This window comes from Condylura cristata, unplaced genomic scaffold (assembly GCF_000260355.1).
Source record: "Condylura cristata isolate star-nosed mole 26May11 unplaced genomic scaffold, ConCri1.0 scaffold00002, whole genome shotgun sequence".
Lineage (NCBI taxonomy): Eukaryota > Metazoa > Chordata > Mammalia > Eulipotyphla > Talpidae > Condylura > Condylura cristata.
Genome location: NW_004567103.1, coordinates 7,827,529 through 7,845,102, shown reverse-complemented (window position 1 = coordinate 7,845,102; position 17,574 = coordinate 7,827,529). Strand labels below are relative to the sequence as shown.

The window sequence follows — 17,574 nt, the reverse complement described above, 5'->3', positions numbered from 1 at the left end:
GCGGGGAGACAGGAGAGGTCTGCTGGGCCCTGTGGGTCAGCTCCCTGGCTGGGGATCGAACTTGTGCTGCAGTGGCTATGGACAGCTTCAGAGTGCTGACTTAACCCCTTGTGCCACCAGAGAGGCCCCTACTTTTACCTTTTTTTTTTTTTTGCTTTTTACTGAATTTTATTAAGTCCATTGTTTTACATCTTTGTTGGTATTTTGAAAATATAGGTTCGTTCTCCTTAGGGTGTGACGTCATCACTCTCCCATCACCAAAACACCCTCAGTCCTCTCCTCCCCATAGCCCCGTGTGTCCCCCAATTCACACCCCCTCTCTTTGTTCTCTCCCCCTCTTGGTTGCTGCCGATCTGTGGTCACTTTGCAAGGAATGGTTTCTGCAGTTTGTCTTTTGTGACTCTTTGTTTGGTTTCTCTATATCCACATCTAAGTAGTTCCATGTGGTATTTATCGTTCTCCTTCTATTGTGCCCTTATGTGACCCAGATAATAGAGCATTTCCTTGAGGAGAGCAGGTCGTAAGAGTCCTCATCTGCAGAGTTGTGCCTAAAGGAAGCACTGGCTTTCTCTTCATTGTATCCCTCAATGCTTCCTTGGCTCTGGTTTGATCAAGCAGTCTGGCTGGCTGAGACCCAGGGGCTCTGACTTTGGCTTTCAGGAGCTGGGGGGCTGTGTGACTTCTGCAGCTGCAAAAGTAACGGTCCTGGGCTGTACAGCTTGGACCTTTGGGCTGCTTTAGTCCAGTTTGAGTCTACTTCACTCTGAGTTCTAGAAGAGAGGGGTAGACTTGGCCAGGATCTGTCTGGATGCTCTAGGAAGGAGCCTGAAAGTGAACCCCAGAAACTGCAGGGACAGCAGTTTCCACTGAACATGGAAACTAACTGTCTGTACTCTTTTAGTCTATTGCTGTTTGGAAAACAGGCCCATTGCAGATTTTTCACTTACTTTCTTACAAGGGGAACATTTCAAGGAGTCTCCACGGACAGAGAGGCAACAGTTATTTTCTGATTTATTAGCTATGTAACACCTTCACATTTCCTTCTAAAACTCTTTCGAAAGTATAGCCATTTTCATATTATATATTTTGATGATACCCATGGGCAGAATAAACTAAATTGGAGAAAATTTTTGCAGAGAATTCTTCTTTACTAGACCCAGAGGAAATTTAAAGTAGGATCTCAGGGCAAATGTTTCATGTAGAATGGACTCATAAAAGAGACTCTCCCTCTTAGATGCTAGTCTAGTGGGTTGTCCATGTGTCTTCACTGCTTTAGCCCTTTACAAAACAATGTCAGCTTTAAGAACATTGCCAGAATATTACAATACTGAACGAAATGAGGAGATTTGACCCCACATTTCTGTCACTAGGAGATTTGCAAACCTTAACAGGCATTTATTGGAATTACGTCTATCTGAAAAGATTCAGTTAAAATAAGATACTAATAAAGCATCTACTGATGCAACATATTATGCTAGAATGCATATAGGTATAACCCTAACCTCTTGGGGCTTTACAGGCTAGTGTGGCAGGTAAGGAAATACCTACCAAGTGTCTTCAGATAAACACAGTTACTTGAAATCTGCACTTCATTTGACATAAACATATAGTTAGGTGCATCCTATGCATTCCTCTCATGTATACATATATGTATCACAAATAAAAGCACACAAACATGTATAACTTAAAATATGAAGCCTATGCTACATTACCATTGTGGTAAGAGGCCTGATGATTGGCAAGAAGGATTAGCTCCTTTGAGAGTCCCGTTATTCTGACTGGACTGCTCGAATTTATATGCAGCAGCAACTTTTCTGCAAAGGAAAATTGAAGTTTTAATTATAGTTTAAATTTAAATTTTATATAAGAATGACAGTCAACAACAATGAAATATTTCATGTTCTTAAAAATAAAAACACACTTTCTTCTGGGAATTGGAGTTCAGGGAAGCTGCTAGACCTTTGTTGTCTCTTAGGAAAATATGATAGCACAAAGATTACATTTTTGTTGTTAAGTATTTCCTTGAATAGATAAAAAGTTGTAACTTTTATATATAAAATCATATAACGATCTATATAATGAAATATAATGATAGATAAGTGCATTCAGAAGATGGATTTGAAATGTGGTTTCCTCTTAGAAATTGTGTGCTTTGTGCTATTATCCTAGACAGTGTGAATTACTCCTAAATGCATTGTGGGAACAGAGAAGTCATCAAACTTCTAAATCTGAGTGGGGTCAACCTTGCAATCATTGGTATGTTAAGATTTCTGACATGTCATTCTAACCTGATATATTAATAGGTATCATAATTCTTTTTAAAAGGCAAGGCAAACCCGGTGGAATTTAAAATGATTACCTTACTAGGTTGCGTTTTCCTAGATATCTGAAAATTTGAAGACAAACTCTAGAAAGGAAAAAAAAAGGTCACATTCTAATTATTCATACCCATTTACTTAAGTTATCTGTTCACCTAGTACATCTACGTAATATTTATGCATTATTATTGATAAGTATATCATCATATGGGTACTTATACTTAGAACGAAGGGTGCTTTACTGTACTATTTTGAAGGCTCCAGAAAAAAATTCAAATAACCAACTCTAAAACTTACTCCAAAATGCTGAAGAAGTCGGACACCTCTGGACTGGGTGCTCTTTGCCAGTAGGCAATGAGAGTTTCTGGAAGGAAACAGCATGAAGCATGAGGCCCTGCAACTCAATTCTTTAAAAATTTCATTTTAAAGAGCTTTATTTACCTTCTGAAATTGTTTTCATGATGTGAAGAAAGCAAATAAGAAGACATCTGGTTTCTCTTTGATCTAACTTGTCAAATCGAAGAGTTGAACCAATCAAAGACAAGGGCCTGGGGATCTAGGAATGAAAGAACCAATAAGGAGTGAGTGAGCAAGAGAGCTTTCTGCTCTGCAATGCGACAGCCTTCTGAGACAAAGCCCTCACCTTCTCACAGGTATCAGTCTTCTCACTGCTTTTCTCATTGGTGCTTGGGTTGGAGTCAAGACTCGCCAGTGATGCTCTGGAGTCAGCATGGTTTACTGTAGAAATAGCTATTGATGAAAAGGCTGGAAACATAAGCCACAGCACACGGATGATCATGAGATGGATGAGTAGGCACACAGACAGAAAGCTACATGATGAACCAAGGGGATGCTGAACACATCTTTAGTGTGTCATCAACACGACACAAGACCAGATCGACACATCCAGTGTTGTGACAGGCTGACATGGCAGAGCATGGGGTTGGTATGATAGATGTGGGCCATTTTCAGTAGTATTACAATGGCCGTGCCAGCATTAAGGATTTAGGAAAATTTGCACATGATACATGGAAATAAAGTAAAACTTGTTCCTTTGATTTCTTAAAAAGGGTTTTCAAGTAACTTTCCATTTAAAACATACTTTGATAAAAGTTCACAAGGATCGTTTTTGGGAAGAAGCTTTCAGTTTTTGACAGTTTATAAGAAATTAAGTTGACACTTCCAAAATAGTGCTTAAAAACAATCTTTGAAGTTGAAGGGCTATTATATTTTAGAAGGTTATATGTGATGAAAACTTAAAAGGTTGTTTCCAGAATTAAGCGATTTGGAAACAGTGAGTAGATTAATTCAAGTAAAAATGAATGCTAAGTGGAAGAGGAAGTGGCTAGAAGGCATTCAAAGAAATATGGAACAGACTCTTTAGTTATAGAGAATTAGCATATTGTTGCCATGGAGATGGTGCACAATGATGGGCATAGTATGGGCATAAAGTTTAATGAGCTACAATGTCCATCGGCATGAGTGCTGGACACAGATGTTTTCAGGAAGTCTCATGTACCTGCTATAGAATTTAAAACATCTTTGGAAAATGATGTATCCACGGAGTTCGCATGTTTCATAGTTGACTGAGTGTGAAATCCTCCATTGGTGCTGAGGTCATCTCTAGACCCCTGTGTTTAAAGCACAGAAGAGATTAGCAGGATTCATATTCCAACACCATATACCATGTATGTTTTCTTCATTTTACTTTCAATAGATCATAGCTGGTCTGATGTTTAATACCCCAGCAAAGTAGGCAGTGAAAGGAAATATAGTCAAAGCCACATTCTTAGTCACAACATTATTATGAGATTTTATTTGTTTTTTCTTTTCAGTGGAGTGGAAACTTCTTTAAGATACAGACTAAGTAGCTGTAATGGCTATATGTAACATTATACTATCAGTTATCTCTCTATATTACTAATTCCAAAAATAGTTTTTAAATATGATTATGTGGCAGCCTCTGTGATAAAGTATTTTCTGTTACACAATAGAGTCCTCATAAAAATCCAGCCATGAAGGTCTTCTGTCTCACTTCACAGATAAGGAAAAGTGGCGTTAAGAACTTGACTCACGCAGATAGTAAGTGACACTGTTGGGATTTGAGAAAGGTACAAAAAAGGACCCAGATCCAAAGACAAGGCTGCTGACTTTAAGGCCATAATAGCTGCGCAGTGACAGGACTCAGCGGCCTTGAGTCCTCTGGAGCTGAACACTGACCACAGAACCCATGGGGCTGCTGTGTGGCCGCTGTGCTGGCTTAAAGGAGTGAGGACACAGTGACCTCGCAGGGTGGGGGGTTGACAAGGCCCCTGGCCTCCCCCACACCTGGAGAGTGGAGAGGTGTGCCCCTGAGCAAGGGGCTGTGCACACAACAAAGAGCCTGGTCAAAACCGCAGAGAACTGGAAGGTCAAGCAGAGAAGTGAGAAAAATGAAAGTAAAGTGCTTAAAGAGATGGACCAGGCAGTAGGCTGCAGGGCCAATCCGGAACTAAATGACACTGGTAGGACCGTCATAAAATATCTAGCAAGTTCCACCCCTGGTTTGCTCTCAGTTTGGGGAAGATGGTCACCAGGGAATATAAAAGAAGCAAACTCTTTATAAAATGGACACTTGACAATGATGCAAATTCACCTGATTTGACGTGTTGATGGTGAAAGGGTAGACGTCCCTCATGCTAATCCTTGGCATGTTGTCCAGGAGCATGCCATAGAGGGGCATGTATAAGCTTGCTACCTGGGCCTTCTTCTCCTGGGTGCAAAGGGAACCAGAGAAATGATTCACATAGAAATCAACAGACTGTAGATTTGATACGCGGTTCATGCAGTGAGCCACTAAATGGTGTTTAGGGAAGGGCGAGAGGAAGGTCACTTACTGGTTCTCTGTATCGATCATCAAATGAATGCTTAGCCATTAGATTTTTTAGGACAGCCAATGCTGCGTGCCTGACATCCTGATCTTCCTGCAGGGCAAAGCCAACTTCTCGGAGCAGAATTCCAATTAAGAAGTGCTTGCGGCAAAATTCATTGGTGACCGAATATTCAGGCATATCTTTGTGGGGAATGTAAAGGGATTGTGTTATTGGAAAACAAATGGTCACTTTATAATCAAGGCAGACATTGCAACTGCTCCCACTCCTGGGAGGAAGTCAGGAGTACAATCTTGCTTTACAGAGGAGAAATGGAAGAGAGGACTGCTCAGGAACTGTGGCTACTGACACAAAGAATACCTGATCTCAAATTCCTCAAACATGGCGCCTCTGCAGTACTACATACTGTAGGGAGGAAGCAGGAGATGTTTCTGGACGGAATACATTGAGAGGGACCTCTGAGGACATATTTAAGTTTAGAGGTGCAGAACATTGTGGGAGCAGAGGAAGGTAATGGAGGAGGTAGGGAGAAGAAGGGGTGGAGATTTAATGGCACAGAACTCTGAAAGTGCAGGTGTGGGGGGCACAGGAGTGGGGGAACTGGTAAGCAGAGCAGCCAAGAAAAATCTGGTGAGAATTGAGAACAGGGGGAGAGACTGGAATTAGATGATGGGAGAAACTTCTGTGGAGGCCATTTGCATTTCGGTAGGAAAGGTAACATCACTAGCGACTTTGGGATCAGGGAATCTAGCAGATTCCCTGTGTTTTCTTTATTAATTAATTTGGAGACAGGAGGTGAATGAATTAGACCACTGGAAGGTGTGAGGTGAAGAACAGGGCATAGGAAGCTGAAGCAATAGGGGTGTGTGGGCGGGGGGAGAAGTGAGATGGGTAGCAAGAACCAAGGAGAAGTGAGATCATCAGGGCAAACTAGAGAAAAATGAGAGGCACAGAGGAAAGAGGAAAATCAAAGGGGGCTGGAAAATCTTGAGTCTGAATTAGGGAGAAAGGAACGTTAAATTTCCCAATGGTAACATGACTGGAATTCGCAATGTTCCGAAGCGCTTCCTAAGTACAGCTGTTAATTAGGGGACTAGGGGAAGTGAGAGCACTCAGAGTCCGCCAGCTCTGCTTTGGAACTTTATAGAGATCGAGTCATTTAATTCTCAGGATGACCACAATGCAGCTATGATTAGTACAATGAACTACTGGAACGTTCCAGGTTGTAGCTGGAACACTCCAGATCATAACTGAGCAGGAACCAGCTAAACATTTTCACTTTCTCAGTCTACAGAGATGCTACGGATGGTGAGAGCTAAGGAAACTAAGATCAAAGGCTTATTAGTTATATTAAATTTTCTCATGGAAATAGTGCAGAATAGGAAGGGGTCAGATACAGAACACAACTCTTTAATTCTCAAGCTATGATGGGAGCAAAGTTTTGTCCAGACTATTTTATCAATAAGATAGAAACAGGTCCAGGTAAATTAAATTGATGTGGCCTAGCTTCTCAAAGACAGCTAGGCATGAGAAAAACCCAGGTGTTCACTGGCAAACACATCTATCATTCAGTGCTAGTTACAGCAAGTAGATATATGCCTGGGAATTTTATTTATGTTAGACTCTAAGGGGTTTTCCTATGTTTGGGGAAAATTAAAAAATCTCAAACTTTGAAGACTAAAATGTGAAAGAATTTAATTTGGGGAATCTATGCCTATCTAGGACAAGTCAAACGTTCAGTCAACTTCTTCACTATTTTGAATACATGATAGCAATTATATGACTATTAGTATTTGGAAACTGGAAATCTGTATTATCTGTACATATTAATATTTCTGGGCTGTAGTTTCTGAAGCTGACATATTATGATATAAAAAAATTATTTACCTGAAGCATGCAACTCTTGAGTTGATTCTGAAGGTGTCAAAGGATCTGGATTAAATATATAGATAAATGAGAGTTTAGTTATATTCATACTAAGATAGACATGATATTCACTAACTGTAATTTATATTGAACAATTAAAATCTTTTGTAAATTGAGTTTCCTCAATAAAGTTTTAAGACAAAACTTACTTTGTTTCCCTAAAAAAGAATGTCATGAATAAAATTGTTTTAATTCTTAGTTTTTTCTACTTGAGCACCTAATTTTCTATCAGAAACTATAAATGAGATAAGTTTTATGTTCATCGTTAATCATATCAGATCGACAAAGGAATTATTAGACAAAAAGCAACCAAAAGGAATTGAAATGACAAAATTACAATTGTTCTTCTGGGTCATCTTAATCAGCTTATCTAATACAATAATGATAGTTCAACAAAAGCTAAAAAATGCTATTGCTCAAAATAACATTTCTAGACCACGTTCTGTGCTGGCATTTAGATCAAATGTGCTTTTTAAAAATAAGACAATAAAACATGTCTGTGATTTTTTAAAAAGTCACATATATATTTTTTACATTATTCTTCATTTTGTACATTTTTCCATCTCGGTTGTAATCCCATGTACTTCCCACCACCACTTCACCCGTGTGCCATCACCACAGTCCCGAGTGCTCTTCCACCCCAGTTAGATCCTGTTCCCCTCTCCTCTCCCATATAGTGTCTCTAGTTTATAGCTGTTAGTTTTTTTTTTTTTACTTTATTACAATTACTATTTAAGATTAAAATGATAAAATGTTATAGACTTGATAATATACTTTTTCTCCTTTAAAATATGTGTAAGGGTCCTCCCTGTGGTTTAGGGGGTTAAGTCTCAGCGCTATCTTCCTGATGGCCTGAGTTTGATCCCCGACCAGGGAGCTGACCCACATGGTGCAGCAGACTTCTCCTGTCTCCTTCTCCTGTCTCCCTCTCCTGTCTCATCTGCTGTTCCCCTCAGCAGATTTCACTAGACCCGCCTGTTCTGCTCTTCACTGTCCCTGGTGAATCCTCTCACCCCCTGTATTCATTACCATGGGCCAACAGCAGCAATTACCTGGGTGCAACACCCAAGTCACAAGGGAAGAAACAGGAAAACAGCAATGATCAAAAGTGCAAACAAGCAAAAGTGTCTATTTTGTAGGAACTGATAATTCTGGGAATAATTACCTGGAATGTTTGCTGAGCGTATAGGGAGACACAAAGGAATAAAGTGCTCATGCTGACATACTTCTTGAAGAAATTCAAACTTATAGGAGCATAAGGTCTGCAAAGGAAGCAAACAGAAGGATTCTTATTTAGATGTGAAGAAAGTGAGCAAAAACCAAAAAAATCTACACTTGACTCTTCTAATGAAAATGACGAAGCTATTTTTGTGTGACTACTAGGTAACTGTTAAGCTTACAGGACCCCTTAAAATTGGTAAATAGTCAGGGTCCCTACCTTTGGAAATTGGTGAAGATCCCAGGAGCTGATTCCACTCATGACCTGCAGTGAGGTTCTATGAGATTATCATCTCAACGAGTCATTTTTAAAAAATATTTATTTTTGTATATGAAAGCTGGGGTATGTGCTAGAGGTGCAGGGGGTGAGAGGATTCCCCAGAAACAGAGTGGGGAGCAGAACAGGCAGATCCACTGAAACACACTGCTGCGGGGAGCAGTGGGTGAGACAGGAGAGGTCTGCCAGGCCAGGTGGGTCAGCTCCAGGGCTGGGGATTGAACTCGTGCTGCAGTGGCTGCAGACAGCTTCATAGTGATGCACTCTAACCTGTCGCACCACTCAGGAGTCATTTTATTTTGCTTCTTTAATATTGTATCCTAACATGATTAGTTTAAGAAAAACAGTGCCTCCTTACACATGCAGAGCTCTGAAAGGATACTCAGATGATTAAACAGATCCTTATATCAAACCCTCTGAACCACGGAGTTAAGACCATGCGCAGATGATCTAAAATTGGTGTCTTTCTCTTGGTATGCCATGCACCCTCAGAGCACATAGTTTAGCTCTACCTTTTCCCTGTCCTTGCCAACAGGTCTGTCTTTTTAAGTATTTTTTTATTAGGACAGCAATCAATGCAGCCCAAACACGGTCGTCTTAAGACCACTTCACACATGTGCCAAAAAGTGATCACACAATGGGGGATGATTAGCACATTCATAACTGTCCTATACACTGCCATCCAGATAAGGAATACATTTTTAAGATTCAGATTATGTTCATCATATCAACTTGCAAAATAAAAGATATTCCAATTACTCAGTATTTTAGAATTCTCTTTTGTAGCAACTTAACTCAATAACTTAAAAAACTGGTATTTCAAACAAGGATAGTGCTTGATTTAATTTTCGAATATCAAGTGAACAGGAATCTAATTAAAGTTTATGTTAATTATTCTTTATTACACATATTCTGTTTGGTCTTTGAAGAATATATGTAACTTAGGTCCACTGGGATTATATCAAAAGGATGTGCTGTAAATGCTATGTATAATTGGAGCACTAATGAAGAAGAGTCTTTCAAAAAATATTTACAGAGAGAATCGGACTCTCCTAATCCTTGCAGTCAAAAGTTAATATTCACTGCCAAAAAATTAGTCTCCTGAGCATGGCGGGAAAGGCTGTAAGAACATTATTTACTTTTGACTTCTCCACTTAGGTTATTCCTGCTAGACAGCTTCCGTTGGGGACTGACCTTCCTCCAGAAGGGTAAAGGTTAATGAGTGGGGAACTATTAGTTCAGGTGCACCAGCTTCCCTCTTTAAAAGGCATGCATGTGATCCAAACGTGGTTGGCCTCTCTCAAATGTAAATCATAAGGAGAGAACTGTGCAATTGAATAGTGCAACTGATTCACTTCAGCAGGGGTGGAAGTTAGCCACACCTTCTTTGTGAGGTGACTTGTGCCCCAGAAGTGGCTTCACTCCTGCTCTTTTCCATCTCCATCTTCCAGAACTATCGTCAATGCTATTAATTCCCAATGTCCTGCCAAGCCCCCCTTTGCTCTAAATGACGCGAGTTTCTGCAAATTGCATCACAAAGAACCTTAGTGGATATTTTATGACTGGCTTATTTCCAGTATTATTTTCCCCCCACACATGTCAGACTCCAGCCCAGTGGCTCTCGGATTTGAAAGTCTTGGTCTGATACAGGTTTCTGGGCCGTTGCGCAGCTGCTCAGTTCTGAGGCTTTGCTGGTGTGAGATGACACGCGGACAGTCACAGGTCTCTAGAGGGTGGCTTTTCTGTCTGCTTCCCGGCACACGCTCTACTAGGAAGGGCAGCCACTGTCAGAGTCTGCCCGAGACTGAAGTGTTTCCAGGGAACTGGGACTTTCAGGGCTGAAACCCAGAAAGTTCAAGCAAACTGGAGTACCAGGAATTGCTGCTGAGAGAGAGCCACTCCTCCACCCACTAGAAATCGATGCCAAAACATAAAACACGTTCACTCCACTTGCCTTTACCTTCCTGAACCAAGACTTGGGGGACATACTTTGCGGATGAACCATTTTAAAAGGCTGTGGCTCACTGACACAGAAGTTAATTTTTGATGCAAAGGATGGACAGGTTCACATTTCTGGCCTGGATCTATCTACAGCCTGGATTATTTATTTATCATGCCATTGCTACTAAGGTAGAAAGCTCAGACTCTTACACCGTCTCTTACCTTGAGGTCGCCAGAGAACATGCTGATGTAGTTGTTGACCATCTTAAACACGAAGCCCCGGTCCATGAACGTAAAACAGCGCTGAAGATAAATTCAGACATTTTCATTTCAAGAGTCATTAGAGATTTTAGCAAAAGTGATTAAACACATCGAAGTCAAACAACAGTCTCCAAGATGTGTCATCTCATTGGTTTTTGTTTTAAATTCCTCTTAAGTGCTCATCCACATGTGACAATGACATGAAATACGAATAGTACAAAGGCCAGAAAGTTACAAGCCCACATTTATCAGTTTTAGGAAACGTCACTTACATCTTTGCAATGAAATATTCTACCCTTTTCTCAGTCACTTAAATGCTGTCAGTTCATGGCTTATGGCTGTTTTGAGCCACCGTAGTGGCGTGTAGTTGCAGCAGAGGCTGATGTCCTGCAAAGCTACTTAGTATTTGGACTTTTACAGAAAAAGTCTCCAGACTCCTGATTAAGAGGGTAAAGTAGAACCCACCAACCTTTTTCTCATTTGACTTAATAAATTGAAAGTTCAATATTCCCAAGTGAATGCAAAACTATATTGCTGAAAATAATTAAAAAAATGATTTTATTCCACCAATTGTGAGGACAGTGAGGATTTATGTCCATGCCAGGGTGAGCTATGAAAGCTCAAATTGCAAAAGAAACCCAAGTGTCCCCACTTTTTCTAATATAACAGACAGACCACTGCCTTCTTGTTTGCTTTTCACCGCTGTCCTTTGCCTCATGTAGCTATTAGCTTATGGGCCACTCATAGCAGCTATTGTAAAGATGCGCTCTCTAGCAAGCGTGGATTATCCTTGATGCCCAGAACAGCTAAGTCAAAAGAGTAGGTGTGAAGACATTTCCCTTTTCAGAACTTCACTTAGCTACGCTTTTGTGAGGTTTAGGGAGAAATAGTACCGTTATTTCTTTAAACGTATTTCACAACAAATTAAGTCTCTTCTATTAGAGGGTTTCCAAAAGCTAACTGAAATAAAGTAGTGATGAGTTAGGGTAAAAAGACACGGTTGTCTGAGCAGGAAAGTAAAAAGCAGCATGACTTTCCTTTGCTAGCTCCTTGGTAAGAGACCTGCAGAGAAAAGGTGTAACATAGAAGGGAGGTTCAGGTGAGTAGGGCTATCATCCAGACTGGAAGCCAAACTAGGAAAAAAACCCCAAAGCTACTAAGTAGTCACATGTGTCTGACCTGCATTGAGAGGACAGTCAGAAAAATGTATGTGTGTTTTGTGTAACTGCTGTAAAAATGCTGCTTCCTCAAGACAGAAAGCCAAAGAAGTGACCCAGAGCACACCCACTCCAGGGACACCACTCTTTGTTCTCACAAAGTAGGGTGGTACCATTTTAATTGTTACAGAAAATAAAAGAGGTCAAAGTTGTCTGCTACTTCCGCTGAGTCAGTAAAAGTTATCAGATCTGAGCTGTGTGTTCCAAGCGGCAGTGGACAATGTCAGACACCTGCAGGCTCAAAGTTCACCACTTTGGAGGCAGTGGGGCAAACGCCGCCATTCACATTTGCATGAGAAATCACTTTCTCTCCCTGTCCCCTTCCTCCCCTAATTCAAATGAGTCATCTCATAAACCACAAGTTTAAAGACAAAATTTTTCTGTGTCAACACAAATGCTCTTGAAACTGAAAACAGTGTGTGCATGATAGACTAATGCACAATCATTACACTAATGTTTCAATTTCTGAACGCCACACATAATCATTGCTCTCAATTTGCATTGCTGTGCACTTCACCTCAAATCTCACAGAAACACCTGTACTTTCAGCAGCTGGCTGTTTCATTGTGTCCTTTCTCATCTTGGACAGTTTTTATTTGTTCCCCAGTCGACGTTAGTTTATGCAGCAACAGCAGCCATCTTTGAATAAGTGAGTTCTAAGGAAAACATCCACTTATTCCAACAGGTACAGAATATCTTAACCAAGGAGGGCAGAGAAAGGGTATTATTTTCTTTTTTAAAGAGATACGGTTAACCCCAATTCTTTGAAATTTAGGGAGGCATATTACAGATGTTTCTTTGAACATATTTTGCTTATAAATTGGACCATATATTGTTTTCTCTCCTATGAAGTGCTTTAATAAATGATCTTCATAATAATAAACCTTATTCTCATGGGTCTTAAAATGGGGTAGAAAATGAAAGTTATATTTTTCTCCTTTATTCTCCTCCCCCTAGCCTCATTCCTTTTTTTCTGTAAGCTATGCAAAAGCAAAAATGTGAGGAGAAATGTTGGGGCAAAAGATAAATTCAAGATGAGGAAAATACAGTGTATATTTTGAATTAGTGCTTAACACACTAAACTAGGATTTAGGCTGGATTAAGACTGACTGAGACAACTCAGGCTAATTTTCCAATGACATCCGCAGCCTCATAACTTTATATTGCTAGTTTATATTATATATACAGCTTCATGTCTATCCAGCACGTCTGGCATCTACTTTAAAGAATTAAAAAAAGTGGCTTTTCAAGTATTCTGTAGTCAACAGTTGGAGAAAAGAAGAGAAGTAAAACTAATTTTTTAGTTGGGTATGTTATCTGATAAATGATAGCTCATTAGTTTTTACTGTCATTGCATTATTCTCCTCAATTCAGTATGCTGTCAGTAGACCAAAAAACTCTACTAATTATGCTATCATATATGTAAATATTGAATCATATATGTGTGTGTATACTTATATATCACTCTGTACGTATACAGGAATTACTATATGTATGTTTTGTATAGTAAGTAATTGCTCAATATTTTAATTGATAATATTCCTTTCATGTGATTTGTGCATAATATTTTCGTCATTTAAAAGAAAGAGCCTGGAGGTCATAGAACACAAATGTTAAATCCCCAAAGTTTCCCCAAGTGGCTCTATGACATGATTCTGAGAGCCACAAACCAATTCTGGCAACACTTTCAAGGGCAGAAGTGCCTGTGGGAAGTGTGCTGTACTGCGCAGTGAAGCTTCTCTGTCTAAACTTGAATAATTTTTCTTTTAAAATATTTAAGAGTGCTCTGATTTGACAACATTCAAATGGGTCCTTTTATCTAATCTTGGTCTTTGTTCTAGGAGACCAAATTGAAAACAAAAATTAAAAAGTGTTTCAGGCAGTAGAGATGGGGATTAAGTTAAGCATTCATCTAATTGTGCCGGTTTTAACTCTCAGTCACAGAGGAAGTTGTGATCGATTCCCATTTAGACTTTATCACATCCGCTCTCCTGGGGAGGTGAATGGAACCGTGACCTTGCATAAAACTGTACCTTAAGAAACCTGGCAACACTCTGATTTGCTCTTCTTGTTTCTTCCTGTGCATCTCTGCATTTCCAAATCACGTGGTCGGACAGGACCATTACCAGATTGTCCAATTCGTTTTGGTAAGATTCAGGAAACCTTTGAACCCGAGAAAGCTAAGGAAAGAATGGAGCATTTACTTAGAATGAAGCATGCGAAATACTGGATGCCTAGAAAAGAAATAAACTGAAAGACTGACTTCATTTATATATCATCAAACAAAAAAGAATCCTTTTGAAAAGTTGAAAGCAATGATAAAATAGAAGCCCTTTTAATTTCAAGGTCATTATTCCCATCGTTTTTATGTAAGGTTTCCTTCTCTATTTTAGCAACAATTTTTTCATCTTGTTACTAAAGAGTAAATTATAATATATATTCACTGCAAAATATATATTACATAATATATACCCATTGCAAACAAAGTAGAAATGTCCAAGGTAGAACGTGTCCATTTCTTAGGACCTCTCACATTTTAATTTCTTCCCATTCTTTCTCAGGAAATGACTACTATTAATGGCCTAGTGACTATTATTCTAGATTTTTGACAGAGGACTCAATGTAATTTAAACATCAATTATTTTGATTTTTCAAACCAGATTTCTCACGCCACTCTACACAATGAGTGAATGAATAAGTGGTAATCACAGTGGATGATCTGAAATGCCCTTTCAGTGGTGAGTTCCCACTGGATTTATCTCCCAGGTGCCAGCAGGACCTCACAATCAGGTTAGCTTGACCATATGACGCAGAATGCTTTGCCTGTGAGACTGCAGCACATACATTGACTAAAACCCTGTGTGTCTCCACGCGTTCCCCTCGGGTCCAAGAACTCACTGCTCCTGCTTGAAATGCTTCCCTCTGGAATGAGGGTCACAGCCCAGGCAAAGTCACCAAGACCTTCAGGGCTGCTGGCTGAGGGTCAGGGGACTTTGAAATGGATGGTGGAGGAGGACGATGCTGCGTGTGACATAGGACCCCAAGACCACCTGCGGTGTCGGGACCACAGTCAGTCCAGTTAACCTCTATCTTTCTTGTAAGTTTCTTTTGAGGAAGCAAGGCTGAAGGGTACTGTGGAGGCGCAGTCTTGATGGGTGTGACATGCAGTGCAGGCTGTGGGGGGCAGCATTTACAGAGGTGCCCAACTCAGATGAGCCTTCAGGACACATTCTATAGAATCGTTAAACATCAGGGACCTACTCAGGTGTTCACGCGGTCACACTCTCCCCCACCTGACCCGAGTCAATAGTGAAGCCTGTAGGGCCCAAGCAATGCCCTCTCCCCAATGCGAGGCTCTCCTGTTGCATACTCTTCCCTGAGCCTGCCCAGTGACCCAGCAAAGGCTTTCTCCTGGCAAGGCCTCTCCATCAACCCTGCTCCCTTCCCTCTCTCCTGTCACACGTGTCAGGCCTCCTCATCCCTTGGCTTTGCAGCCAGCTGCACCAGTTTTGCTCTGGGCATTTATTTCTTCAAGACCCAGATGGACATGCCCAGTCAGTTTCCTTCTTAGAAGGAAATTCAGATGAAGGGTTAAGATTCACCAAGTAAATAAATATGGATGGGTGAGGACACATTCATTAGCATAATTAATGGCTGACATTCCAGTACCTATGATCCTACCTGAATGTTGTTCGTGTCAATCAAGTGCTGTGCCATTGATTTTAGGATAATTGCAAAGAAGAACCAGGAATGCTGTCAGGAAAAGAAAAGACACAGAATTTATTATCTTACGGTAAAATAATGATCATTCTGTCCGTTATTATGAAATCTTTATCTTAAAATGTATTCTTTGAGAAATAATGTTGGGTTGTTGGAAAAGCCATGACATATTATTTTCTGTTTTTCAAGCAAATATATGTCAGGACTTCTCTGACAACCCAATATATCTTTTATTATGTTAGGGTGGAACTTGATCAAAAGTCTAATGTTCAAAGTAATTGTCAGGTATTTCAGTTCTTCGGTCATCTCAAGAATGTTTGCACTAAACCACAATCCTGGTTTACTGCACATGGTTGATGAGACAGTGATCTTAAGAAACTCTTATTCATGGTGGTGGGGTGTTACAGTCAGCGAAATAAGATTACACTTTTTATATTAAAAAAAAAATCACAGTAGGCCCACATGTAACATTTTCAGTACTAGAGACAGAAATGGAAGCCACATATCTAAGATGGAAACGTTTGAAGTTAAGCTAGTGAAGGGGTAAAAACGCTGTCCTGGTACCGTCAAATGTGACTTCCAAACAGCTGGGAATGCCACTCCAGGATGGGGGGCTTGGGGAGAGCAAATCACTGGCCTCCCCTCTTGTCACCCATGGCTCTGTCCTGTGTGCTGAGGGTCAGCACACACTTACACCCCTGGTCTGCATACCCAAGTCTGTCCCCAGACTGGGTCTGCCCTCACTGGGTCTAGTCTGAACTCAGGCATCAAGATCTGTCTCTGTGACACTCCTGCTCAAGGGATCACTATGCAGCCAACATAATAGACGGAATCTTGCCTATGCCGACAACATGGACCGAACTTGAGTTCATAATGCTAAATGAAGTTAAGTCAGAATAATAATGCTAAATGAAGTTAAGTCAGAAGTCAGTGATAGATAATTGCTGGGCTTCACTCACATGTGAAATGTAAGTAGCTAAAGCCAATGAACTAACAGGTCACAACAAAATAAACCAGGATTGTGGGCTCTGTGAGAAAGATGGTTTGTGCCAGTGAGCGCCGGGAAGGACGGGAGCAAAGAACAGAGGGGCCAGTCTGGTGGGGGCAAAGGCCTAGACTAGAGCCTTGGTGGTGGGTGTGGTGAGGCATGTCGAGGTGCAGAGTTACACTCTGGAAATTTCTATAATATTGCAAACCGATTCTCCTCCAAGCAAGCCCTGCGCCTGTCCTGTAACTGACACCGCACTGCCCCAGACACTTCGCTGCCTCAGTACTCAGTCCTGCCAGTGTCCTGGTGTCCAGCCTCCCCACCCCACAGTCCTTTCCCTCCACAGCTATCAGGGTGGATGGACCTAACTTTTAAACCAAGTTAGGTCACTCAGAACCCTTGAAGGTTCATCATTTCCCACTGATTGCAAGCCCAGGCGTTGAGGGCATCTACTGCCCATCAACTTCCCTTGCTTCTCTGCCTTCCACCTCTCTCCCTCCTCTTCCACCTCTCACCTCACCCCCTGCTCACTTGGCACCTGCTGCCCTGACTTCCCCACCACCCCTAGGCACACCAGGTGCGCTGCCACGTCTATGCTCACCCTGTTTACCCTCTTGTGTTCTGTCCTACTCCCAGGCCCACAGGGCCAGCTCTCTCATCCCCAGTCTGCCTTGGCCATACTATTGAAAACTGCAAACCTCACCTGGACAGCCACCCCACGCCCCTTTCTTTCCCCAGTGACCTCTCACTTTCTAACATACAGTGTACTTACTTTTGTTATTATGTCTGTAGCTTATTATTTTTATCCCTGAGTAGAATGTAAACTCCCCAAAGGCAG

General features: G+C 40.9%; 1 protein-coding gene across 8 annotated transcripts in view; it reads right to left on the bottom strand.

The window, feature by feature from the left end:
• Positions 1-17,574, bottom strand: part of DOCK10 (dedicator of cytokinesis 10) — a 187,203-nt gene that overhangs the window by 36,162 nt on the left and 133,467 nt on the right. For 6 of the 8 annotated variants that reach the window (XM_012727609.1, XM_012727593.1, XM_012727583.1 and 3 more), the window contains 13 exons: positions 15,710-15,781; positions 14,062-14,208; positions 10,773-10,853; positions 8,280-8,376; positions 7,076-7,120; positions 5,195-5,370; positions 4,954-5,070; positions 3,838-3,949; positions 2,962-3,083; positions 2,760-2,874; positions 2,616-2,682; positions 2,360-2,407; positions 1,713-1,814 (listed from right to left, as the gene is read on the bottom strand). In XM_012727609.1, the coding sequence (XP_012583063.1) occupies positions 1,713-1,814; positions 2,360-2,407; positions 2,616-2,682; positions 2,760-2,874; positions 2,962-3,083; positions 3,838-3,949; positions 4,954-5,070; positions 5,195-5,370; positions 7,076-7,120; positions 8,280-8,376; positions 10,773-10,853; positions 14,062-14,208; positions 15,710-15,781 (1,301 nt within the window). The remainder of the gene's footprint in view (positions 1-1,712; positions 1,815-2,359; positions 2,408-2,615; positions 2,683-2,759; positions 2,875-2,961; positions 3,084-3,837; positions 3,950-4,953; positions 5,071-5,194; positions 5,371-7,075; positions 7,121-8,279; positions 8,377-10,772; positions 10,854-14,061; positions 14,209-15,709; positions 15,782-17,574) is intronic. The other 2 variants (XM_012727587.1, XM_012727614.1) reach the window with 1 other exon arrangement.